Source organism: Trachypithecus francoisi, unplaced genomic scaffold (genome assembly GCF_009764315.1).
Source record: "Trachypithecus francoisi isolate TF-2019V2 unplaced genomic scaffold, Tfra_2.0 Lachesis_group10, whole genome shotgun sequence".
Classification (NCBI taxonomy): Eukaryota; Metazoa; Chordata; class Mammalia; order Primates; family Cercopithecidae; genus Trachypithecus; species Trachypithecus francoisi.
The window spans coordinates 86861282-86888826 of NW_022681455.1; the positions used below are offsets into that span (position 1 = coordinate 86861282).

The 27545-nt window shown below is 41.6% G+C and overlaps 3 protein-coding genes across 11 annotated transcripts in view; 1 reads left to right on the forward strand and 2 right to left on the reverse strand.

The window, feature by feature from the left end:
* VPS35 (VPS35 retromer complex component) overlaps positions 1 to 6089 on the reverse strand; it is a 31045-nt gene extending 24956 nt beyond the window's left edge. Inside the window, exons 1-2 of one of the 2 annotated variants that reach the window (XM_033218291.1) lie at positions 5987 to 6089; positions 323 to 421 (exon numbers count right to left, since the gene is read on the reverse strand). In XM_033218291.1, coding sequence (XP_033074182.1) covers positions 323 to 421; positions 5987 to 5989 — 102 coding nt within the window. In that variant the 5' untranslated portion in view covers positions 5990 to 6089. Of the gene's footprint in view, positions 1 to 322; positions 422 to 5170; positions 5601 to 5986 lie in introns of those variants that run through there. The other variant, XM_033218292.1, reaches the window with a different exon arrangement.
* Positions 6090 to 6187: 98 nt separating this feature from the next.
* Positions 6188 to 14341, forward strand: ORC6 (origin recognition complex subunit 6). Its single transcript, XM_033218293.1, has 7 exons — positions 6188 to 6627; positions 7853 to 7982; positions 9202 to 9365; positions 9908 to 9997; positions 11545 to 11657; positions 12077 to 12145; positions 13497 to 14341. Exons 1-7 carry the CDS (start codon positions 6434 to 6436, stop codon positions 13622 to 13624), a joined length of 888 nt encoding a protein of 295 aa, XP_033074184.1. The 5' UTR covers positions 6188 to 6433; the 3' UTR covers positions 13625 to 14341.
* Positions 14342 to 20806: 6465 nt separating this feature from the next.
* MYLK3 (myosin light chain kinase 3) overlaps positions 20807 to 27545 on the reverse strand; it is a 56655-nt gene continuing 49916 nt past the window's right edge. For 7 of the 8 annotated variants that reach the window (XM_033218301.1, XM_033218300.1, XM_033218297.1 and 4 more), the window contains 3 exons: positions 27008 to 27160; positions 25610 to 25742; positions 20807 to 21585 (listed from right to left, as the gene is read on the reverse strand). In XM_033218301.1, the coding sequence (XP_033074192.1) occupies positions 21526 to 21585; positions 25610 to 25742; positions 27008 to 27160 (346 nt within the window). In that variant the 3' untranslated portion in view covers positions 20807 to 21525. The remainder of the gene's footprint in view (positions 21586 to 25609; positions 25743 to 27007; positions 27161 to 27545) is intronic. The other variant, XM_033218295.1, reaches the window with a different exon arrangement.

The following is a 27545-nucleotide window of genomic DNA, read 5'->3' on the forward strand; positions in this document are numbered from 1 at the left end:
CCTCAGGTCCCAGGTATAGAACCAAGGAAGCTAGTAATTCTGGTCAGACACTGGTGTGGTAAAATTACAGTAATGCGTAAATAAAAGGAAGGGTCTCTTGTTCTTATGAGCATGTATTCTAGTAGGGAAGACAGACAATCCCAAACCAAAAATATACATGTGAGTAAACAGGGCCTCTTTGTTGAAATTGCTCCACACAGTGCTTGAGGAAGATGAGACCGAAGATAGATGCTGGTGGACAGTGAAGATTAGATCTACCAGAAACTGTGGTGCCACCTAACTCTGGAAAACACTGCTGTGCCTCCCACATTTCCATTCTTACCAGGCATCTCTTCATTTGGAATGACTGGACCTTCACAGCCTGTATGGCTTCATCCAAGAGCTTTTCCTGCTCATCCTGAGGGGACTGCTGTGTTGTAGGCTGAAAAATAAAAAATTCCACTGATGTCTCGAGCACATTCTTCTAGTAAATATGTTATTTCTATAATTCTAGCCATACTCCTTCTCCAAGACTGTCACAAAAGGATCAATCCAGCTCTATACCTCAAACCCATTTACCAATTATTTTGTTTTTTGTTTTTGTTTTTTGAGACAGAGTCTCGCTCTGTGCCCAGGCTGGAGTGCAGTGGCGCGATCTTGGCTCACTGCAAGCTCCACCTCCCGGGTTCAAGCCATTCTCCTGCCTCAGCCTCCTGAGTAGCTGGGACTACAGGCGGCCACCACCATGCTCGGCTAATTTTTTTTGTATTTTTAGTAGAGACGGGGTTTCACCGTGTTAGCCAGGATGGTCTCGATCTCCTGACCTCGTGATCCGCCTGCCTCGACCTCCCAAAGTTCTGGGATTATAGGCACGAGCCACCGCGCCTGGCCCATTTACCAATTATTAACAGCTGCTGCACACAGAGCCATGCCCCATCACTGAAGTTAACAGAATAAGACTGACAAAGGAGAACAGCATGTGTACAGAGAATTGCCTCTCCCTCAGAAACTGACTCAACATTCTTGTAGTAGGCTGGCATCAAAGAAACTTGCGGTGGTAGTTCATGGCTGTGTTCTGCTAACACACTCTGAATCAAACCCAGACACAGCCATCTGACCAATCGAAATCTTGTGATAGGTATAGCCGAAACCATTCTCTAAAGCCTCTCTTTTCCCCTAGACTACTTATCATCTGCATTTCAGTCTATTCTTAGACAGATTAAGGAACTAGTTTACAAGAACACTGACCAGCCCCTCCTTGGCAATATATAACAAGAGACTAAACAGCCTAGAAATAAAATAGCCGAAATTGTTAGTGACTTACAGTAGAAAACAACAAAGAGCACTGTCCTCAAATAGCTTACACCATTTCAAATGTACTGACCTACAGCTACAGTGGACAAAATATATCTAGACACTCTTCTCTTTCCCATCAGCAAAAGTCTGCTTGCAAAATGAATTCAATCTCCCTGCCAAGAATTAACCACTTCTTCAAGTCATATAAACACTGTTTACATCTCCACCACAGCATGCATCACATAATCATTATAAATGATGGTCATTTTTACATCCTTGGGACCCAACACACTGCTTGACACATAATGGGTGCTCCATAAATGTTCGCTGCATAAATGAATACACTGGTTTTAGAATGTTTAGATATTTAACAAAAAAATGACTGAATAATTAACGGATGAATAAACAAATTGTGGTACATATATACAATTACAGAATATTATTCAACCATAAAAAGGAATGAAGTATTGCTACATGAACAAACCTAGAAAACATCATGCTAAATGAAAGAAGCTAGACACAAAAAGCCATATGTTGTATGATTCCCCTTAAATGAAATATCCTGTATAGGAACAGAAAGTAGACTGCTGATTACCAGGAGGGAGGCTGAGAGGAATAATCGCTTAATGGGTACTGGGTTTCTTTTGGGGGTAGGGAAAATGTTTTAAAACCAAAGGTGGTGATTGTACAGTATTGTGAGCACACTAAATGCCACTGAATTGTTCGCTTTAAAATCGTTAATTTTACGTTATGTCATTTCACTTTTATTTTTTAAAACAATGACTAAAGACAAAATGCCTCTCACACAATGAGTTGAAGAGATGGAAGGCAAGGACTTACACATCAACCTGCAAGTAAAATCTGGTCTGTTTCATTAACTAAGAAAAGCAAAACAACATTTCATTTTGAGATTAACAAAGAAACGCGAGTCATGTAAAACCCACGTCTGAACTAGCATAGCTTATCAAAAGTGAAAACTTTCTCTTGTTTTAATTTTGGAAAGAGAAAAATATTAACTGAATAATGAGCAATGCCATGCATTTCCCTTTTTTTTCCCATGACTAACTCTAGTAAACTGAGCTCTGCTGCAAGCACTCTTCCTCAGAAGCACAAACAAATTTCAAAGAAAAAGTTAGGTATCTTTTAAACTTCATTTAAAGGGAACATGAATTTATCCCAGCAGAACTATTACCATAAAATGCTGCTTTCAGAGGCAAGGATGACACCAGCATTTAAAGATTCTGACTTAATGAAATTTACTACTCATCATGGGCTAGTCTTCTCTGAACTTGAGTGAAACCAGGCCATCATTTGGAATATTTTGGCTCCTTACCTCTGGATGCAATAGATTTAATAATAATTTGAATCAATGGATTTCATTAAGTTCAACTGATCCATTTAGAAATAAACAGTGATACATCTGAATTTTTTTTATTTTTCTTTATGATGCATTTGGATATTTTAATTAAAAATGACTTACTATAGTGGTAAAATGTACGTAAAATTTACCATTTTAACCACATTTAAATGTGCAGTTCAGTGGCACTAAGTACATCCATATTAACACAGTTACCACCATCTATCTAAAACTTCTTATCTTTATAAATGCAAATGAAAACTGTAGCCACTGAACTCCCATTCAGATCCCCCAGGCAATCCTACCTTCTTTTCTCTGAGTTTGACTACTCTATATACTTCATGTAAGTGAAATCACACAGTATTTTTCCTTTTATGTCTCACTTATTTCACTGACTATAATATCTTCAATGTTCATCCATGTTGCAGTATGTGTCAGAATTTCCCTCCTTTTAAAAACGAAATATTTCATTATATATCTATATATATATATACACATACTACATTTTGTTTAGCCATTGATATGTAGGTTGTTTCCATCTTTTGGCTGTTGTGTACGATAATTTTTGTTACATAGCAAATGAAACTGCGGCTACAAAGAGGTTACAAACAGTTACAAAACATTTGTATAGAATGACTAGAACGATTCAGAGATGTACAAACAAAGGAATGCAATTTTAGGAAAAGTCTTCTATTTTGTCTCAGCTGGGCTTAAAATAGAAACGTAAATACAAAATGTTGAAGATTACAGAATGACTTATTACAAAGTAAGCTACAAATGAAGACATAAAGCTATAGTAAAGCAGTCTATTTTTATATATTACTCATAAAACAGTGTAGTTACGCTAGCAACAGCTATTCTAAGGGCTATTCTTGATGCCTTCCTAGGAAGGGTCGCATAGAGCCTTAACCAATTATAATATGAACACGTTATCATTAAACACAAGTCAATTAACCAATGTTTCCTCAATCATTAAAGTGGTTTTCCATTTGTAAATGACTGTACTTCACAGCTACCCGGACCAGAAGAAAATGGAAACCCTACAGAATGGGGATCAAATTAACATTTGTGATTAGGGCCATTTTAGCTTGAGACCCACAAACAGCCCTCTCAAGACTACAGTTATAAGGTGCAGAGCAAAGCAAAGGTCATCATGAACTGATCACTTGGAAAACTACTCTCCATTCAAACAATGTGCTTTTGTTTCCTCTTCTATGAAACAGAGATGAGAGCACCCCCACCACTGTTATGAAGAACAAATGAAACCAAAGCTCAAAAGGTGCCTACTACTTAGTAATAAGCACTTAATAAGTGCTACAATTATTATTCAGTTTAGACACAAATAATTATCTCCACTTACGTCAGAAATCTATTGTGGTTCCATCTCCCTGCTCATATGCTGTAGATGTAATCTGACAGTACAATGTAAACCAAATGTAACACTCACCTCTTCAAACAAAGATACAGAGTATCATATTAATGAAAGAACTATTTTAAAAATGACACGGCATACATTGACAACTGAAGTAGAAATAAGGATGATGAGGGCATAAGAACTTCAAAATATAATTTGAACACCAAATGGCTCTAACTTCATTTCCAACACATATCCCCAAGAAACCTTTGATGGAGCACACTAAACATTCTGGCTTCATCTATTAGCAATACCTTTTCTTTCCACCTGGAGAATTTCTGTCCACCCTCTTTATAGTCTCAGTTCACGTTACTTCCTGTAGTTCTTCCCAAAATCCCCAGGCAAAACTATCCCTCCATGACCCCAAAGCACTGAGTTGACAATGTTAGTAAAGCCATCCACACACTGTATTACAGTTAAGTTCTACAAGCTTATCTCCCACAGTAGCCTCTTAAGTTCGACATTGGAACCCAGTGCCACAGCCCGTGACACTAAAGGCACACAAGATGTTTGATGAACTGAAGTGGATTCTAGAAGTTTAGGGCTTGGAAGGGCCAAAGGGACCAACACTTGCTTTCGGATGCAAAAGTGCGATACCAAGAAGACTAAGCGACCTGCCTAAATGATAGACAGTGACTGTGAAAGAACGAATACTCAAGTTTCCTTTCCCCATAAAATTCATGAGGACAAGATTGTGTGTCTGGCTGATTGCTCCCAACTGGTTCACCCAACAAAGAATCGGAGCGTGTAATACATCCTCAATGAAGTGTTTTCCATTACAAAACAATATAAATGTCAATCCATAAACGCTGGGAAACACACAAATCCTAAAGTTAAATTTTGCAACGGTCTTGTTTCAATTCCCAATCGCAAATATTCTGAGAAACAGGCAAAAATCACCTTGTAAGGCAATGTTATATGAAAATAGTATTTGTAAAACACTTAATCCTTTCCGGCACTAAGACATTTAAAGTGAAATCTGTTTCCAGGCTTACAGACTTACAGAAGCCTGTCTACACAGAGTGAGTAAGATTATTAAAGCGGACATACAGTGTATACTCAAAAAATTTATTTGCACAGTGCAGGCTATGTCAAACGCTAATAAAATGCAAGTGACAACTTGCCTTTGTGGGAACCAGACACAAAGATTCGCATTTTGAGGAAGTTCAAGTTTACCGGCCAACAGCCACACCACGATTTGCTGCCGTCATAGAGGGGCCCTAAGGAGAAGGACTGCTTCCAGCAAGTCAAATACTTGGATTTCATCAATGGAGAGACAAAAGAGCCAAGGTGCGCCCAACGCACAAATGCTAAAGGAAACAATCAGTCTCCTTTCCGACCGTCAGGATTAGAAGACAGCCTGATTCCTTCCAGGAAATTCATGTAAGCAGGCCCCCAGAACTCGCTGACCAACACTGCAGCCGAAGGCGGGTATGAGGCCAAGAAAGGCCAAGGAACCACTGCGACCCCTCCAGGAGGGTGTGAGGACGGCCGAGCACAACTAGGCACAAAGGTACAAACGCAACATCTGGGCGGGTCCCGGCGCCAACTCCGATCTCAGGGCCTCCGCGCGCTCCGGGGGCCAGACGCTCAGACCTTGGACTACGGGTCCCCTCGTGGCAGGCAGGCGGCCGATTCCACTTACAGGAGGCCGCAGGCCTTCATGGATCCCAAAGCCTACAGGCCAAGTCACCCCCACAGAGAGGCCGCCCTGTCTCTCAGCAACGGCCGCAGCCAGGAGCCGCCGCCCACCCCGGCCCGGATCAGCCTGCCCGCGGCCTTCCACCTCCTGTCCCCTATCCCGCAGGCCAAATCGGGCTGGTCTTAGTCCCGAACGGCCTGTGGGGCCTCTTCTCCACTCGCTGGGGTCCGGGGCGGTGGGAGAGAGCAGGGGCTACAAGGAGGGTCGGCCAGGGTGCTACTGCCCCCTCAGCACTCACCATGGCGACTCCCCAGAGCCTGCAGCAAGGAGCACCCACCCCGCGCGGAACCTCCCGCGGTCATGTGACGCTGCGGCCCCCTCCAAGCCCCGCCCTCTCTAGCCCCACCCCCGGGCCCTACAGGCTGCTCATTGATTGGCCTACTTCTAGGAACCGAAGTCTCGCGTCCTTATTGGCCCTGGCCACTTAACGCTAGATGGACGGATCTGGGCGCCCGCCAATCTCACCACAGCGTGTGAGAGTGGGCGGTCGGTGCAGCGCAGTGGGGATCCCCCGGCGGCAGACAGGGGACAACAGGAGGGAAAGGCAGTGTGTGATGAGTTTGTCAAGAAGAAAGGAATGGAAGGAGGGAAAGCCTACAAGTCCACATTCACATGTGCCTTGGCGAGCGCGCTAGTGATGCGCATGCGCAAAAGAAGACCCTGATTGGCTTGTGGGACGGTCTCAATGTCCTGTCCCAACCAATCCACATGCGCCGGGGGTGGGGCCTGGCTCTCACTGGCTGGTGCAGCCTTTGCGCGCCGGTTTTGTTGCCCCGCGGTATTCGCCGGAGTTGTTCGCTTTAGTGCCGGCGCTATGGGGTCGGAGCTGATCGGGCGCCTAGCCCCGCGCCTGGGCCTTGCCGAGCCCGACATGCTGAGGTGAGTTCGGCCGCGCAAGACCAGGGCTGGGCTCCCGCCTCGCGGCCCTGGGCCCTCAGGCAAGGCCGGCGCCCTTCCCAGGCGTCGGGCGGCGCGGAAGTGACGGGGAGCGCTGGGGCCGGGCGGGGTTTAGGGCCTACTTCAACAGAAACTTCCCGGCCGTAAGCTTAAATGAGATGGCAAGAAGGGCGATAGCAAACGGCGATGGCAAACGTCCTTGGGAACAGCCAGCCCAGTCCGCGGGTAGCACGGTGGTAGAAAAATGAGCCGGGGAGAACTTGCCGCTCATTCCGCCAACGCCTACTGCAGTCGGGTTTACAGCAGGGAACCCGACAACGCGGCGCAGACTCCGTTGTCTGTAAGGGCGAGAACCTTAACCGGGCCGTGTGCCAGACCCACTGGGCTTCGGGTGGAGCGCGGCCTAGCGGCTGCCTTTAACAAAACAACAACAACAACAAAAACTCGGAAAAGCGGGCGCTGTTCCCGCTGAGGCCAGATTGATGGCAGGTGCTAGGCGAGGAAAGATATGGCAAGAGCTGCCCAGGCAGGGAGGACAGCTCCTGCAAAATCCTTGAGATGGGAAGCGGGATCCGAGGTTCGAAATAAAGCCATTGTAGCTAAAACGTGGAGCAGTCAGGCTAGGGAAGGCAAGGAATAGAGCACTTAAAAGATTTGAAGACACACCTGCAAGACTCGGTAGTCGTTTAGAACAGTGGTTCTCAAAATGTGGTTCCTGGACCAGCAACAGCCATATCATCTTGTCTCGTTAGAAATACAAATTCTTCGGTCCCACCTCAAGCCTACTGATCAGTAACTCGGCCTGGGACCCAGTAATTTGTTTTCACACGCCCCCAAGGTGATTCTCGCTTTTAAGAACTACTGATTTAAAGGAAATAGGAGGAAAGGAGGAACCCTGGTCTAACCTGCCTGCCTCTGTGATAGTTCATGCTTGTTCCAGTAATGGAAGGAAGAAAGAAGGGTTATTTTTTTTTTGTCGAAATTTAACTTCCTTTTGCCTGAAAGCATTTGAGCACAGTGATGTTTGGAGTCAGTGCTGGTTCTGTCTTCCTCTCCCCAGAGGATATGACCTTCATTCCCAGCCCCAGATAAACGTGCCACAGGAGTTAGGTTTAGTGTGAAGCTCACCAGGCTGTATTCATTGTTTACCAACGTGTTGAGCAAACTTCTGAACAAGTTGTAGCGAACACACTGCCCTTTTAACCAGGAAAGCAGAGGAGTACTTGCGCCTGTCCCGGGTGAAGTGTGTCGGCCTCTCCGCGCGCACCACGGAGACCAGCAGTGCAGTCATGTGCCTGGACCTTGCAGCTTCCTGGATGAAGTGTCCCTTGGACAGGGTAGGTAGGTCCCACCAAATGCCTGAATAATCCAGTGCAACAGTGAAGCTCTTTTAACTTTTGGTTGAACTAAACCCCAGTAAAAACTCTTGTTTTAGATTGGCCTGGCTATTCTTGTATGTTATTCTGGAAATACTGTAGAATCAGTTTGCTTTGGAAAAAAATTTTGCCATGTTTTCTTTACTCATCACTGTTTTCCCTGACCACCTCTTTCTCGGCTGGAGGCCATCTTCCACATTGCTGCTAGCATTATCCTCCTTTTAAACCACGTCCAAACCCCTGTGCTTTTCTTCGAGTGTCACAGTGTTTGAGAGAACAAGCTTTGGGGTCAGGAGGAGTTGTGTGTTGAGATCAAATCTCCACACTAGCTAGTTCTGTTAGCCTCCAGTGTCCTCGTCCATAAAGTGGAGATAAAATATCCAATTTCGCTGGATTATTGTGAGGAGGATTAAACGTACATAACACCATTAACACAGTACCTGTGTCATAATGATATCATTAAATGGTAATATTAAAAGCAAAGCTTTGTTGATGACCATCAAACCCTCCAGCCTCTCTTGAATCCTGGCCTCAAGCTACAGTATTCACTTAACAGACTCTTCACTTCAATGATTTGTGGCTTTGAAAATGCAATACCTTGTTTTTTCCTGCAGTACTCTTCTGGTAAACTCCTATTTGTCTTACATGACCCTGCCTTATTGTTACATTGAAACTTTACTCAAGTCTCCCAGACAGAGCTGGTTTCCCACAGTGGATCCTCCTGTTTCTTTTCCTATTTTCCTTTTTCTCTTTCACACTCACACACACACACCCACACCGCCCCAGCCCGCCCCTACTCCACTCCCACTACTTCTCTCCTTCCTTTTCCCAATAATAATAAATAACAGCACCTTTGTATAAACACAAGTAACCATATATGTGTTTCCTGTGGTTTGTTACTGCCTGTTTGACTATGTTAGTATTGTGTTATAATTTTAAATCATCTGTGCATATGCATGACTGCCTACTTTTGTATAGTTTGAACTCTTTGAAAGCAGTACTTCCTCAGCCTGACATGATTACCAATTTTTTGACTAAATGAAGCTAAACCTTTAGGTATTAAGGTTTGCCACAAAATTAATTTTGAAAAGTTATACTGCTTATTAAACAAGTGTTTAAGGGTACTAATATATAGAATGTAAAGTTTTTATGATTTGTGTATGTGTGTTTCCTTTCACAGGCTTATTTAATTAAACTTTCTGGTTTGAACAAGAAGACATATCAGAGCTGTCTTAAATCGTTTGAGTGTTTACTAGGCCTGAATTCAAATATTGGAATAAGAGACCTAGCTGTACAGTTTAGCTGTACAGAAGCAGTGAATATGGCTTCAAAGATACTAAAAAGGTATGGGGCATAAAGAACCTTAATTGAAAATGTATACCAGTAGGCGGGGTGTGGTGGTTCACACCTGTAATCCCAGCACTTTGGGAGGCCGAGTAGGGTGGATCATGTGGTCAGGAGTTCAAGACCAGCCTGGCCAAGGTGGTGAAACCCCATTTCTACTAAAAATACAAAAATTAGCTGGGCATGGTGTCATGCACCTGTAATTCCAGCTACTCGGGAGGCTGTGACAGGAGAATTGCTTGAACCCAGGAGGTGGAGGTTGCAGTAAGCCAAGATTGCATCACTGCACTCCAGCCTGGATGACAGAGCAAGACTTCATGGTGGGGGGTGAGGAGTGGGGCGGGACCAGAAAATTTGTACTGGTAGATACAAATTACCCGTTGTCCTAGTCTGGTTAATTTTCAGTCTTAAAAAAATAACTCATGTTAAGTGACAGCACACATATCTCATCCATTTTAAAAGCTTGTAAGTTCTGGTTTGCACTTTCAGTCTCTTTTCAAATAATATTTTCTAACATAATTCTGCAATAACTTCTCCTTTAGCTATGAGTCCAGTCTTCCCCAGACACAGCAAGTAGATCTTGACTTATCCAGGCCACTTTTCACTTCTGCTGCACTGCTTTCAGCATGCAAGTAAGTATTTTATTAAACATTCAGTAAAGTTACCAATTTACAAGTTGGTTTTTCATCTCCAAGGAATACTTCTAATTTAGTTGATATCAATTCAGAGCATATTTTCCCCTAGAAATAATATTAGGAATATTGGCCAAGTGACCATATTCCTAGTTTATGCCATAATGTGGCTAACAACTTGGAACTAGTGTTGTCAGAATTCCACCCGCCAAATAGCAGCTGTATACATATGCTGGGAATTCTGATTTCAGTCTGCCTTTTATAAGAGATGATATCTGTCATTAAAACAATCTTCATATGTGATTTTCTGCTCGTATATTTTTAAAAGTACTGGCTGGGCCAGGCATGGTGGCTCCTGCCTGGAATCCCAACAATTTGGGAGGTAGAGGCAGGAGGACTGCTTGAGGCAAGGAGTTCAAGACTAGCCTAGACAACATAGTGAGACCCGAATCTCTTAAGAAAAAAAAAAAAAAATTAGCTGGGTGTCAACGCGTGCCTCCAGTCCTGGCTTCTCAGCTACTCAGGAGGCTGAGGCTGAATTGTCACTGGAGCCTAGGAGTTCTTGGTTATAGTGAGCTGTGGTCATGCTACTACACTGCAGCCTAGGCAACGTAGCAACACCCTGTCTCTAAAAAAAAAAAAAAAAGCATTGGCTACAACTGTTCTTCAAGGGATTTATAACATATTTTAGTGATAAATTCTCACATCTGAATCTTAGAATTGTGGGTTATCTATGTGTATACTGAAATGTAAAATGTTACCTTGGAAATATTAGTAATAGTTGATATCTTTGTCTAAAGTTGTCTTATTTTTATCTTGCCAGAAAACTCCTTAGAAAACAAAATGTAGTTGGCCCTTAAAGAATGGATTTCTCACTACCTACTCACTAATTTTGGTATGCTTGGCTCTATTAGCTACATACCTAGGAATATCAATTGGCATTTGTAGAAAACATCTCTTCAATTCAACAAAAGTATGTGCATATAAAGAGGGAATGTAGCTGTTATTGTAGAAAACAGTGAGACTAGTCAACCCTACTTTTGAAACCATATTACGCTGAGTAAGAAAAGGTCTTGACAGGTCTATTACCCTGAAGAAAAAGTTTATTTTGTGTTTGTAATTAGTGGTTGTTGTGCAGTGTTACTAGGAGAGTTTATTTTCAGGGTGGGGTGGGGTTGTTACATTCCCGTGATATAAATATAAATATCCTGTGAGTTAAAATGAGTGGAACATTCAAAAGTCCTATGATTGTCATTCATTAAATTAATCTGAGATGTACTAAAGAGTTCTAAAAGTCACGAAACACTACAGCAAATGTCTTTTATGTGCCCCTTTTGTTATAAAACAGATCCCATGTGCATTTTAACTCTCAGTCCAATAAACAACTAAACAACTTAGCACAGATAATAACATGTTTGGAATGAAGGAAAAAACTAGACAGAGGCTCTTAAAGCATGGTCAAAAAGAAAATAAGTTGATTATCTGGTTGCCCAGAGAAGAAAACTGTACAGGTCTTGAGAAAAGCAACTTATGAAATTGTTTTGTAGGATTCTAAAGCTGAAAGTGGATAAAAACAAAATGGTAGCCACATCCGGTGTAAAAAAAGCTATATTTGATCGACTGTGTAAACAACTAGAGAAGATTGGACAGCAGGTCGACGGTAAGTATTCTGTAGTTCAAGAATGTGTCCTTTGAAAATGTAGCACTTCTGTTTGTAAAAGTCAGATATTTTCAAATGTGTAAACTGGCTGCTTCCTAAATTCTGTATTACATGTGGACCAGTTATGTTTTTATTGATGTTTCTAACCTATGATTCCGTGAATCTATGCCTGGAAAATAGATTCTTTATTAACATGTTCCCATGTTAAATACCAGCCTGTAGATACATAAGCCAGGATAGAAATGATTCTCAAGTCTGACAAGAGAGGCCAAAGAAAAGAGAAGTCTAAGATCATTTGTCTTCTCCTTCTTCTCATACTTGATCAGTTAAGGTGTCTAATTTTATTTGTGATCCAAAACATGCCCAAATACTGAAATTGAGGACAGGAGAAAAATTAACCTTGATAACACTTCTTAAAGGAGAACCTGGAGATTTAGCTGCTCCACCACGGAAGAAAAAGAAGATAGTGGTTGAAGCCCCAGCAAAGGGTAAGTTTTACTAACATGGTACTGACATTGACATTTTATGCAGTAAACAGCCTAGTGCTGCTCTAGCAGCTTGCCTGACAGGAGTTCAGTTTTAAGTAAATTCTGACTGTGAATCATTTGATAAGACCAGTTTTCCAAGCAATCAATGATGGAAGTAACATCAGTATTGGGTAATTAAGAATATGTCTGGTCTGGCACGATGGCTTATTCCTGTAATCCCAGCACTTTGGGAGGCTGAGGCAGGAGGATTGCTTGAGCCCAAGAGTACGAGACCAGCCTGGGCAGCTACAGCTAAGTATTTGTCTTACCTGGGCATGGTCTGATGGGAAGTCTCTAGTTGTACAGCCAGTCAGCTGGTTGGTTGTTTGTGATTGGCTGGGGATTATTTTTGTCTTTCGGAGGTTCTTTTCCCCCCACAAAAAAAAAAAAAAAGTTTCCAAGTTAAGTTCCAGGTTGCTTATAAGAGCTTTAGCTACAATGACAATGTCAGGCAAATGGCTGCCTTATTGTTTTAATATCACCTACTGGCTATGTGATTTTTTGTTTATTTGTTTGTTTTTTGGTTTCTTTTATTTTTTTTGAGACATGGCCTGGTTCTCTCACCCATGCTAGAGTGCAGTGGCACAGTCTCAGCTCACTGCAGCCTCCACCTCCTGAGCTCAAACCATCCTCCCACCTTAGCCTCCTGCGTAGCTCGGACTACAGGCATGTGCTACCACAACTGGCTAATTTTTGTATTTTTGGTAGAGTTGGGATCTCACTATGTTGCCCAGGCTGGTCTTTAACTCCTGGGCTCAAGTGATCCGCCCCCTTCGCCTCCCAAAGTGCTAGGATTACAGGCATGAGCCACTATGCCCAGCCACTGGCTATGGGATTCTAAGAAAGTCTATAATTTCTGTGAGCCTCAGTTTCCTGATCTATAAAATGTGATTAATATTATCACCTATTATGGAGTGTAGTAGGGGTTAAAGGAAATAATGCCATTTAAAGTACTTGGTTCAGTGCCTCTCAAGCACCAGTTAAGTGCTTGATAGATGTTAGCTGTTGTTAGATGTCTTGGAATGCTTGGAGTGTAACGGAGAGAAAAAAGTGATAGCTAAGCTAGGTGTGGTAGTGTGAGCCTATAGCCCCAGCCATGGTCCCAGTTACTCAGGAGGATCATTTGAACCTCCTGAGTGCAGCCTGAGCAACATTACAAGACCCCATCTCAAAAAAAGTGGTAACTGCTGTTTCTCCACTTCATTTCAGTATCTTCTTTTCTGTTTTAGACAATTTAAACAGGTTTACCTTTTTTTAAATTTCATTTCTAAGCATAAGAATTTTGAAATTGCTTTTGATGATTTTCTGTCAGAAATGGAGAAGGTAGAGGAGATGCCACATAAACCACAGAAAGATGAAGATCTGACACAGGATTATGAAGAATGGAAAAGAAAAATTTTGGAAAATGCTGCCAATGCTCAAAAGGCTACAGCAGAGTAATTTCAGCTTCCAGACTGGTATGCATTCCAAACTGATAGTACATTGCCACCTCCAGGAAGACTTGAGAGCTTTGGGATTTTGTTTAAACTTTTATAACAAGGATCCTAAGACTATTGCCTTAATAGCAAAGCAGCCTACCCGGAGGCTAAGTCTGGGCGGTGGGCTGGTCCCTGGTGTGGGCATTAGACCAGCCACAGTGCCTGATTGGTATAGCCTCATGCGCTCTCCTACAAAATGGAATTGGAGGCCGGGTGCAGTGGCTCATGCCTGTAATCCCAGCACTTTGGGAGGCCGAGGTGAGTGGAGCTCGAGACCAGCCTGGCCAACGTGGTGAAACCCCGTCTCTACTAAAAATACAAAAAGTAGCTAGGTATGGTGGTGCGTGCCTGTAATCCCAGCTCCTCAGTGGGCTGAGACAGGAGCATCACTTGAACCTGGGAGGCAGAGGTTGCAGTGAGCCGAGATCACACCACCACACTCTAGCCTGGATGATAGAGCGAGACTTATCTCAAAATAAATAAATAAATAAATAAATAAATGGAATTGGAGTCATTTTGCTTTGTTTTAAGTGAATGGCAGTCCCTTGTCTTATTCAGAATATAAAATTCAATCTGACACCTTACAGATTTTTACTTGAGGTTTTGTGCGAGGTATTTTTTATTTGACTAAATCAGTATATTGTACAGCCTAAGTTAATAAATGTTATTTGTATATGCATTCAAGTTGTACTTGTCATCAGTTTGGGGGAATCCTTCTTATGCTAAAAGCTATGTCTCCTCTATTAGGTTCCTGTCCACTGAGCCACACTGCCCGCCAGACCACAAACTCAGATCAGACTTTAAAACTCTGCTCAGCCACTTATCACCTGTGAAACCTTTAGCAAATTAACTTTTTTATGCCTCATCTATAAAGTAGGAATAGAAATGGTACCACCGCATAGATAATATGGAGGAGTTTCTGAGCCAATACATATAAAGCATTTAGCACAGTACCTGCTATGAGTAAGCATTTAGAAAATATTAGAATAGAGAAAGAATCTCACATATGGAGGTCTCATAATGAATTAAACATTAGCAACTTTTTAAAAAATCAAGTTTTTCTTTTTTAATATCTACATATTGAAAAATGTAAACTTAGTAAATACTACTTATTTTAAGACTATGGAAGAGGACTGTTTCATGGATGGTAAGAAGTTGCTAAAGGCATCGTGCCAGACATGATTTTAACTAAAATTAAGAATATATGATACAATTAAATGTTTCCATGATAAAGGGATTGCATCCAAATGTTTAAAATCTACTTAGAATGGCATCAGTAATAATAATGGTTGCCTTTTTTCTGCTACAAGTAATGAATACCTGCCACATAGATCTAGAATGACTAAAGGTGATGTCTCTTTTTTACCCCCTACCCTTTTTAGTTTTAGAATTTTAGCAGACTAAGGCTAAAGAAATACCACAATCAAATGATCCCAACATAAGCATGTCTGGCAAGGCCTGTTTATTATTGGGGGAATAAACATGAGCTTTGGAATCATACACACTTGGGTTTAAATTCTGGCTCTACTACTTCTCCCGTAACAAAAGCCCAAAATCTTACTGAGCCTAAGTTTTCCTATTTACAAAATAGAAAAGCTGGGCACAGTGGTGTGCACCTACAGTCACAGCTACTCAGGGGCCAAGGCAGGAGGATCACTTGAGCCAAAGAGTTTAAGTCTCTAGTATGCTGTGATCACACCTGTGAATAGCCACTGCACTCCAGCCTGGGCAATATAGGGAGACCCCATTGCTTAAAAAAAAAAAAAAAAGAATAACAATAGCTAAAATAGAAATACCTGCCTTGTGAGGATTAAAGTTATTATTGTATTTGTGAAGTGCACTTTGGGAGGCTGAGGCAGGCAGATTGCCTGAGCTCAGGAGTTCAAGACCAGCCTGGGCAATATGGCAAAACCCTATCTCTACTAAAAATACAAAAAATTAGCCAGGCGTGGTGGCTTGTGCCTGTAGTCCTAGCTATGCAGGAGGCTGAGGCACAAGAATTGCTTGAACCCGGGAGGTGGAGGGTGCAGTGAGCCGAGATCGTGTCACAGCACTCCAGGCTGGGTGACAGACAAGACTATCTCAAAAAAATAGAAGCTATATAATTTGTTATTTGGTGCCAAGATTTAGATTTCTAGCTCCTAGCCTACATCTTTGTCCTGTGCTGGATGCTTCCTGCCTTCTAACATCAGACTTCAAGTTCTTCAATTTTGGAACTCGGACTGGCTCTTGCTCCTCAGCTTGCAGACAGCCTATTGTGGGACCTTGTGATCATGTAAGTTAATACTTAATAAACTCCCCTTTATATACATATATATGTATATACACATATATGTGTGTGTATATATATCTCCTGTCCATCTAGAGAACCCTAATACAGATGCTTACTAGTTAGTGAATTCATGTGTTTCAGTACTGTTATAAACACTTTTTGGAAGCTCACTTCTTTAACAGTTCTTCATGGTTTAACTGATTAAAAAGGTTTTTTTGTCATGAATGTTTTCAAATACATACAACAGTAAAGAGGACAGTATAATGAAACCCATACACATCACCTAGACCCAAATTATTAGATGTTGCCATACTTGCTTAACTATACCTTCCTTTTTCTCTGAAGTCATTTAACCACATTGCCCATATCACACCTCACAAAATTAATAGTAACTCTATCATCAAATGTGAAATTCATAATCTAAATGTCTCAAAAATATCTTTTTATTGTTTGCTCAAATCAGGGTCAACACAAGGTTCACACTTGACATTGAGTTGTGATTTTTTAATTATAAAAGTAATACATGCAGGCCAGGCACAGTGGCTTACACCTGTAATCCTAGCACTTTGGGAGGCCGAGGTGGGCAGATCACAAGGTCAAGAGATCAAGACCATCCTGGCCAGCATGGTGGAAGCCTTTCTCTACTAAAAATACAAAAATTAGCTGGGCGTGGTGGCGCACGCCTGTAGACCCAGCTACTCAAGAGACTGAGGCAGGAAAATCGCTTGAACTCAGGAGGCGGTTGTTGCAGTGAGCCGAGATTGCACCACTGCACTCCAGCCTGGCAACAGAGCAAGACTCCATCTTGAAAAAAAAAAAAGGAATACATGCTTATTGTAAAAAAAAAAAAGATTCAAAAGGTTCAGAAAGATAAATGAAAAGTGGAATTCCACCTCTCCCAATCACCCACTTTTCACATTCCACTGTTAAGTTTCTTGCATATCCTACAATTTTTTAATGCACATATAAGCATATGTCTCTTCACAAATGGGATGATACCATACATACATTCTATAATTTTTTTTAAGAAAAAATGGCTTTTAGTATATCTAGATCTATCTATAACAGCTGTGAGGTATTCCACTACATGGATGTGGCAAAATTCATTTAACTAAAACCAAACTAATAGGCATGTCTTGGTGGTTTCTACTGGGCCATTAGCAACAATGCTATAGTAAACATCATTTTGCATAAATCTCTATATAATTGTTCAAGTACGGAGGGATAAATTTCTAGAAATAAAATTGCTGGATGAAAGAAAGCATGGGCATGACTTTTATTTGGATACATATCCATCAAAAGTGGGAGAATGCCATTTTCCCCACACCCTCACCAATTCTTCACCAATCTGACAGGTGAAAAGAGGGGGCCCCAACTACCTTTTAGAGTTTCTCTGCCCGGCAGTTTCCAGTGACTGTACATGCAAATGGAAAAGTCCCATTAGAAATAGTTGACCCAACACAGTTGCAATTAAATATTTGAGCTAAGTATATACCAGCAAAGTATTAAAATCCAGAAAAACTCAAGCTTCATAAAACCTCAAATTTCAAATCAGGGATGCTAAAATCCACATAGCTCACTTGTATGGGCCTGGCCTAAACAGACCCCTCAGAGGAACTTTGGAGGGAAATTGTTTCTCTAGGTAAGGAATAACAGCATAAAGGGAAAAAAATTAAAATTGATAGATACAGGATTCTTTCTAGATCTGCCCTGTCCAGTATAAATGCCACTAACCACATGTGGCTATTAAACACTTAAAATGTGGCTAGTGCAACTGCAGAACTGAATTTCTAATTTTATTTGATTTTAATACATGTAAAAGTAGATACTTCAGTTATTGAAAAACTGTGAGTTATGTTTCAAACAACTTGAGTATGTAAATACAGTTTTCCACAGTAAGTTTTAAGAAATCTAAATACAGATTAAGTACGTCTGATGAAAACCTAGCATCTGAATTGACAGGACTTTTTGTGTGTGGGGGGTGGGGGTGGGGACAAAGTTTTGCTCTGCCACCCAGGCTGGAGTGCAGTGGTGTGATCTCAGCTCACTGCAACCCCTACCTCCTATTTAAGTGATTCTTATGCCTTAGTCTCCCAAGTAGCTGGGATTACAGGTATGCACCACCATGCCCAGCTAATTTTTGTATTTTTAGAGATGGGGTTTTACCATGTTGGCCAGGCTGGTCTCGAACTCCTGGCCTCAAGCAATCTGCCCACCTTGGCCTCCCAGAGTGCTGGGATTACAGATGTCAGCCACCATGCCCAGCCTTGACATATGTTTTTAAGTGTAAAGTATACCAGATTTTGGAGACTTAGTATGAGAAAAAGAATACAAATCTCTTTTTTTTGAGACTGAGTTTTGCTCTTGTTGCCCAGGCTGGAGTTCAATGTCGTGATCTTGGCTCACTGCAACCTCCACCTCCTGGGTTCAAGTGATTCTCTGGCCCCAGCCTCCCTAGTAGCTGGTAAAATATCTCAATTTTATCTTGATTATGTATTGAAATATTTTTGATACACTAACATATAAATTATTAAAATTGATTTTCAATGAGTTTTGTTAGAGAAGCTACTAGAAATGTTTTAATTATGTGTATAGCCTGTACTATATTTTTGTTGGGCAGTGCTGCTCTAGATATGGTAATTAACTACCTTTTTCTGGGGAGATGATTCATAGCATTCTCCAGAATCTTAAGTCCAAAGGAGGGTATGAACCACAATAGAACTACAAAATACACTCTCTAGCTCCTTCTGGAGGCTGCCCTCAAAAAACCTTTTAAGGAAAGATAACTGACATTTAAAAAATAAGACATTTTACCAAATCACTGTCACTGTCTCATCAAAGGACAACTTCCAGCAGCTGTGTCTTCTGATGTTCATTCTTCAGCTGACCAACTTGGAGCAGGCCTAGACTTGCTGGTACTGAAACTGTTCCCAATGAGGGTTAGCCTTCCAGAGAAAACTTAACAACCTTAGCACTGCAGCAGCAGGATAACCTCTCCACCTGCCTACCTCTCCGTCAAAAAAGAAGAGCCTCTGTCATGGGACAAAAATCCTGAAAGGTGGTGAAACTGTTGCATGTCTAATTAAAATCTACAATTCACAACATTGACTAAAGCTGCTCACCTGAGGCTGAGCACAGTGGCTCACACCTATATTCCCAGCTCTTTGGGAGGCCAAGACAGGTGGATCACCTGAGGTCAGGAGTTCAAGACCAGCCTGGCCAACATGGCAAAACCCCATCTCTACTAAAAATACGAAAATTAGCTGGGCGTGGCAGCACATGCCTGTAATCCCAGCTACTTGGAAGGCTAAGGCACAAGATCACTTGAACCCAGGAGGCAGAGGTTGCAGTGAGCCAAGAACACACCAATGCACTCCAGCCTAGGTGACAGAGGAAGACTCTCTCAAAAAAATAAAATAAAAAACTAAAGCTGCTCACCCGAGAAAAAAATGAGAATAGCACAAAAATCACGTAGAAGTAAGAAAATTTAAAAGATTGTGTATTTTTTAATAACAAAGTACTCCTTTTAACCATTTTGCAAGTTGGTAAAGTATCTAAATATACATATGTACAAGTTCGTAAATGTGTTAGTTGAAGCTGGGTGTGGTGGCTCACACCTATAATCCTAGCACTTTGGGAGGCTAGGGCAGGTGGATCGCTTGACCTCAAGACCAGGTTGTGCAACATGGCAAAACCCTGTCTCCACTAAAAATACAAAAATTAGCTGGGTGTAGCAGTGGGCACCTATAGTCCCAGCTACTCATGATCGCCTGAGCCCAGGAGGCGGAGGCTGCAGTGAGCCAAGATCATGCCACTGCACTCCAGCCTGGGCAACACAGTGAGACCCTGTCTCAAAAAAAAAAAAAAAAGTGTTAGTTGCTTGCCATGTTGAGAACAGTGTGATTTCAGTGAAGGGATCACAGGGCTACTCTAATGCATACAGAAAAGTGTTTAAATGTACAGTGGACCCTTGAACAATGTGAGGGTTAGGAGTGCCCTACCCCCTTGCAGTTGAAAATCTGGGTATAACTTTTGTCTCCCCAAAAACTTAACTACTAATAGCCTACTGTTAACTGGAAGCCCTATCAATAATATAAACAGTCAATTAACACCCATACACACACATGTACATGTGTGTGTGTTTGTGTGTGTGTATATACACATATACTGTCTTTTTTTTTTTTTTTTTTGAGACGGAGTCTTGCTCGGTTGCCCAGGCTGGAGTGCAATGATACAATCTTGGCTCACTGCAAACTCCACCTCCCGGGTTCAAGCAATTCTCCTGCCTCAGCCTCCGGAGTAGCCGACATTATAGGCATCTGCCACCACGCCCTACTAACTTTTGTATTTTTAGTAGAGACAGAGTTTCACTGTGTTGGCCAGGCTGGTCTCGAACTCCTGACCTCAAGTGATCTGCCTGCCTCAGCCTCCCAAAGTGCTGGGATTATGGGCATGAGCCACCGCACCCAGCTTATATACTGTATTCTTACAATAAAGTAAGCTAGAGAAAAGTTACTAAAATCATAAGGAGGAGAACATATATTTACTATTCATTAAGTGAAAGTGGATCATCATAAGGGTGTTCATCTTCATCATCTTCCTGTTGAGTAAGCTGCAGAGTGGGATGAAGAGGAGAGCATGGTGTTGCTGTCTCAGGGGTGGCAAAGGCAGAAGAAAATCCACGTATAAGTCGACCGTGCAGTTCAAACCCTGTTCAAGGGTCAACTGTACATGTATATAGGAAGTGTACGTGTAGAGTGACAACAGACGTGTAGAGCGTGCTACAGCCTGAGGCAGCAGAAGAGCCGCTTTCCTTGATGTCTCAGGATGTATCATTTCTGTGTTTTCTCAGAAAGCTGAACCTCATTACATTCCTATCTCTTTCATAAATTGCCTATCAGCTTCCAGACTTACAAGACCAGAAATTTGTAACTAAGACAGAGGGGTTAGGACAGGGCAGAATTACCAGAGAGGTGGAGGTGTGTGGAGATTTAAAAAGCACATTCAAAATGATCACTGCTCCGATTTGGCTATGATAGTTGACATATTTTGACATTTCAAATGATGCTAATTCTCAAGAGGGAGCATAAGTTAAAGCAAGTTTGAAGATCACTGTTCTAAATCCACATGGCTTGACACAAGAATGGGGTAGTACAATAAAATGTCATCTCACACCTGAGCAAATCAAAATTCTAGGAATTCTTTGTACTGGAGGAGATAATACGAATAACATGGCCCCTGCAAAGTAGTCTACCGAGTTATTTAATCAGTGTGAGTTTAGAATTTAAATTTGACATATACAAAGTACCTACCTAAAGCATCCCTACACTTACCACCAAAAGTAGGTATATTTGAAAGGTACACAGAACATTTCACACGTAGTGATCTTACAAGGCAGAAAAAAACGTTCTTAGGAAGCTTCTTTACAGCCACTTTTCATCCACAAGGAAGGCAGCAGCCATAACCATTTTTACAAAATAAGTGGAATCAATAATACCAAAAAGCCAAATTATTTAAATTTTTGAGTCATCTCTTCACTTCACCACTGGCCTCAGTAATTTCTGGACTCACTGGAGCAGCAGAGTTGAAGGTTAGGGAGAAGTTGGAAATTTCCTTAACCTGTTTGCAGCAGTCACCACATAGAAATGTTTCTTGAGGCAAGGAGAGAATAAAAGAAAAGAAAAAGCATATATTTCAGACCAGTTGCTTTACAAAGAAACAATAAAAGGATTTAAGTGAGTCCAGCTGCTGGGGTTGGTTTAAATCTGATCACCTAAAGGAAAAACAAGTTTCTAAAATAATTATAGAATAATCACATGACTTTCAGGGGCATGTTGGGAGTAAATATGAAGTGGGAAGATATATCATCCTACCCCTGTTTTTCTTTTTTTTTTAGGGGGTTGGGGGTGGGGATGGGGTCTGGCTCTGTTGCCCAGGCTGGAGTGCAGTGGCATGATCTTGACTCACTGCAACCTTCACCTCCTGGGTTCAAGTGATCCTCCCACCTCAGCCTCCAAAGTAGCTGGGACTACAGGCAAGTGCCACCACGCCCAGCTAATTTCTGTCTTGTTTGTGGAGATATGTCTCCACTATGTTACCCAGGCTTATCCTGCCCTTTTCACATTTTAAAAATGGAGCACCCTAGAACAGTGTCTTGTTTTTATTTTTTATCAGCCTACATCGTGCTTTGACAGAACAGTGTTTTTCAAATTGTGATTCACAACCAAGCAATGGGTCATGAAATCAAATTGGTGGGTTGTGAACAGCATTTAAAAAATAAAGCCAAGTGGCACAGAATAGAAAATATCAGAATACATCATACTCTGTTAGAGAAAATGTGATTTTTTTTAAACACACAAAAAAATGGGAGTCTCACTCTGTCACCCAGGCTGGAGTACACTGGCAAGATCATGGCTCACTGCAGCCTCAAACTCCTGAACTCAAGTGATCCTCCCCACTCAGTCTCCCGAATAGCTGGGACTATAGGTGCAGGTCACCATGCCTGAGTCACATTTTTGTTGTGTGTGTGTGTGTGTCTTTCCCGGTATGTGTGTACACGTATAGGTATTCTTGTGTACTGGCTCCATACATAAAGGGTTTTGTTTGTGCTTTTGGATCCCCAGTGAGGATCTAAGTCTATATTAAATTGTTGGAAGCCACTTCCCTGGATCACAATTGCTTTTTTTTTTTTTTAATTATACTTTAAGATCTAGGGTACATGTGCACAACGTGCAGGTTTGTTACATATGTATACATGTGCCATGTTGGTGTGCTGCACCCATTAACTTGTCATTTACATTAGGTATATCTCCCAATGCTATCCCTCCCCCTCCCCCACAATAGGACCTGGTGTGTGATGATCCCCTTCCTGTGTCCAAGTGATCTCATTGTTCAATTCCCACCTATGAGTGAGAACATGCGGTATTTGGTTTTCTGTTCTTGCTGAGTTTGATGAGAATGATGATTTCCAGCTGCATCCATGTCCCTACAAAGGACATGAACTCATCCTTTTTTATGGCTGCATAGTATTCCATGGTGTATATGTGTCACATTTTCTTAATCCAGTCTGTCACTGATGGACATTTGGGTTGATTCCAAGTCTTTGCTATTGCGAATAGTGCCACAATAAACATACGTGTGCATGTGTCTTTATAGCAGCATGACTTATAATCCTTTGGGTATATCCCCAGTAATGGGATGTCTGGGTCAAATGGTATTTCTAGTTCTAGATCCTTGAGGAATCGCCACACTGTTTTCCACAATGGTTGAACTAGTTTACAGTCCCACCAACAGTGTAAAAGTGTTCCTATTTCTCCACATCCTCTCCAGCACCTGTTGTTTCCTGATTTTTTAATGATTGCCATTCTAACTGGTGTGAGATGGTATCTCATTGTGGTTTTGATTTGCATTTCTCTGATGGCGAGTGATGATGAGCATTTTTTCATGTGTCTGTTGGCTGTATGAATGTCTTCTTTTGAGAAGTGTCTGTTCATATCCTTTGCCCACTTTTTGATGGGGTTGTGTTTTTCTTGTAAATTTGATTGAGTTCTTTATAGGTTCTGGATTTTACCCCTTTGTCAGATGAGTAGATTGCAAAAATTTTTTCCCATTCTGTTGGTTGCCTGTTCACTTTGATGGTAGTTTCTTTTGCTGTGCAGAAGCTCTTTAGTTTAATTAGATCCCATTTGTCAATTTTGGCTTTTGTTGCCATCGCTTTTGGTGTTTTAGACATGAAGTCCTTGCCCATGCCTATGTCCTGAATGGTATTACCTAGGTTTTCTTCTAGGATTTTTATGGTTTTAGGTCTAACATTTAAGTCTCTAATCCATCTTGAATTAATTTTCATATAAGGAGTAAGGAAAGGATCCAGTTTCAGCTTTCTACTTATGGCTCGCCAATTTTCCCAGCACCACGTATTAAATAGGGAATCCTTTGCCCATTTCTTGTTTTTGTCAGGTTTGTTAAAGATCAGATGGCTATAGATGTGTGGTATTATTTCTGAGGGCTCTGTTCTGTTCCATTGGTCTATATCTCTGTTTTAGTACCAGTACCATGCTGTTTTGGTTACTGTTGCCTTGTAGTATAGTTTAAGTCAGGTAGCGTGATGCCTCCAGCTTTGTTCTTTTGGCTTAGGATTGTCTTGGCAATGCGGGCTCTTTTTTGGTTCCATATGAACTTTAAAGCAGTTTTTTCCAATTCTGTGAAGAAAGTCATTGGAAGCTTAATGGGGATGGCATTGAATCTATAAATTACCTTGGGCAGTATGGCCATTTTCACAATATTGATTCTTCTTATCCATGAGCATGGTATGTTCTTCCATTTGTTTGTGTCCTCTTTTATTTCACTGAGCAGTGGTTTGTAGTTCTCCTTGAAGAAGTCCTTCACATCCCTTGTAAGTTGGATTCCTAGGTATTTTATTCTCTTTGAAGCTATTGTGAATGGGAGTTCATTCATGATTTGGCTCTCTGTTTGTCTGTTACTGGTGTATAAGAATGCTTGTGATTTTTGCACATTGATTTTGTATCCTGAGACTTTGCTGAAGTTGCTTATCAGCTTAAAGAGATTTTGGGCTGAGACAATGGGGTTTTCTAAATATACAATCATGTCATCTGCAAACAGGGACAATTTGACTTCTTCTTTTCCTAACTGAATACTCTTTATTTCTTTCTCTTGCCCGATTGCCCTAGCCAGAACTTCCAACACTATGTTGAATAGGAGTGGTGAGAGAGGGCATCCCTGTCTTGTGCCAGTTTTCAAAGGGAATGCTTCCAGTTTTTGCCCATTCAGTATGATATTGGCTGTGGGTTTGTCATAAATAGCTCTTATTATTTTGAGATACGTTCCATCAATACCAAATTTATTGAGAGTTTTTAGCATGAAAGGCTGTTGAATTTTGTCAAAGGCCTTTTCCACAATTGCTTTTAAGATAGGTTTTATGTCCATGGTACTAAAGAATTCTGTTGTAAACAAAATTATAAAGTTTTAAAAGTTTAACAGGCCTTTCTTATCTCCCATTTCTAAAATGTGGACGAATCAGGCCTCAAGCTCTAAGAAGTTAGTTCAGGAGCTTCACTGTGATTGCCACTGAGAACATATGCTTAAGCTTCATTCTGTCACTTCAAGTATCCATATAAGCACAACCAAATGTAAGTTTTATGCCAGTTATTTTTGCTCTGTGACATTTTTAAATCAAGTTAGCAGCTTTTGACATGAGAGAGATTTTTCCCCCTAAATAATCTTTCTGTTAGAATCAAAATGTAAGTAAAAATTTGGCTACAGGCTGGGTGCAGTGGCTCATGCCTGTAATGCCAGCACTTTGGGAGGCTGAGGCAGGAGGATTGCTTGAGGCCAGGAGTTCAAGACCATCCTAGGCAACTTAAAAGACCCCGTCTGTGCAAAAAATAGAAAAGTTAGCAAGGCATGGTGGTACATGCCTGTAGTCCCAGCTACTTAGGAGGCTGAGGTGAGAGGATTGCTTGAACCCAGGAATTTAAGGTTACAGTGAGCCATGATCATGCCACTATACTCTAGCCTGGGCAACAGAGCAAGACCCTGTCTATAAAAACAAACCCAAAAAGAAGAAAAAAAGAAAAGAAAAGAAAACATAGCTGCAGTTTTTTCAAAGGACAGATTAGAATGACAAATTTCACCTTTACTAAGAGAAAAACCAAGTACCTTCCATTTTCTTTGAGCTATGTATTTCTGCAGCAGTAGTTGGGATTTGAGACGAGCTTTGGATCTTGAAGCTTTGGCAGGCAAATTATTCAGCCACTCGTGTTTCAGGCACTGTGTGGCACTCATTCTGCAGCTGTGAAATCAAACAGCAGTTAAGACTTTTAGTTGGAGTTGCCTTTTCTCATCCAAAAATCTGTTCAGTTGGGTAGGAAGCCTGAGTCAGTGTAACAGATTAATCATTTAGGCAGATTAATGCCATGTACCAAAAAGGGAACTCCTTGTGTCTAAAATTCCCTTCCTTCAAAGTGCCAGAAGGTCGTCAGCAAAATGTTCTCTGACCTCTATAGCGGGAACATATTCCAGTGATTCTGGGAGGAACCACTTCCCAGAGGGGGCTAAGAAGTTGAAGCAGGGGCCGGGCACGGTGGCTCAAGCCTGTAATCCCAGCACTTTGGGAGGCCGAGATGGGCGGATCACGAGGTCAGGAGATCGAGACCATCCTGGCTAACACGGTGAAACCCCGTCTCTACTAAAAAATACAAAAAACTAGCCAGGCGAGGTGGCGGGCGCCTGTAGTCCCAGCTACTCAGGAGGCTGAGGCAGGAGAATGGCGTAAATCCGGGAGGCGGAGCTTGCAGTGAGCTGAGATCCAGCCACTGCACTCCAGCCTGGGCGACAGAGCAAGACTCCGTCTCAAAAAAAAAAGAAAGAAAAAAGAAGTTGAAGCAGGGCAGTAGGAAGGCTAGCTATACCTGGAATTGCTCTTAAAGAAGCAAAAGAACAGGAAATTTGAAGGAAGCTCATTTCTCCTTCCAGAGTATGAAGGCAACTTGTTCATCTGACTTAGATTTCTTTTTTCCTCTCACATAACTTTTCACAGTCAGAAAGACACAAAACTATAAAAGTCAGGGAAACACAAGCTGTCTTAGAGCCCAGACTCTTGGGCCTTAGTCTTGGGTTGTTAATACCTTTGGTTATGTCCAGTTATTACCTTATTCTGAGTATCAAAAACCTCACATGGCTTGACCCATGACTTTGATACAGATGCTGAAGCCTAAATAGATCCTCTTCACCAAGAAACAAGGTATTCAGATCTTTCTTCTGGAAATAACATCTGCATAGCTCAGGTTTTTTTCAACCTTAGCCTATGACAAGTGATAACTTGCAGATAGGACCGATCTACATATACTTCTTTCTAAAACTGTATTTTATGCCCCTACTTGTTTGTTTCATTGATTTCCTTTGTCCCTTTCTCTGTTCCCTTTATTTTTCCAAAGAAGTAGCAAACTAAGAAATCTTGAACAGAATTTGTCCACAGGAAGAAAGACCTTCACAGTCAGCAGTCCTGCCCAGCTCCCAGACCTGGGGTCCCCGTGAGTGACAAGCAATGAAAGGTACCTCTTCTCTTTGACCAGCAACTGGGAAACAAAGTCCTTGGCCTCCTCCGAGAGCCCTTCAAAGGTGTCAGCATCAAAATCCCAGCTACAGTTTACAATGAAATTCATGGTCTCTGCATCTGTTTCCCCTAGAAATGGGGACAAGCCACTGAGTCTATAGAAGAGAGAAAGGACCATCAGTAGGTAGAGGCCACATTTGCCAACATTCATTGGCAGAATAGAGAAGCTTACAGAGTTCAAGTGGACCTAGCCAGAACCAAGAGGGTTCAAAAGAAAAGCACCCCCACTACTTCTCCACAGGATGGAGTCCAGTGTGTTCATTAAAGGGAGGACACAGAAGGATTTAAAATTTGGAGGCAAGAAGAATTTTTGGAATAAGTCCCCTCTTGTGCTCACCTCTTTCTACCTCATTCCTGAAATAAAGAGTAAAATCAGGGCCCAACTTCATATGCCCAGTTATCAAGTACACATTGATTTAATTTTAGAAATAGAAATAGCCTTCCGTGTCCTTGAGACAGTCAGGCTTGTTTAGATGCTAC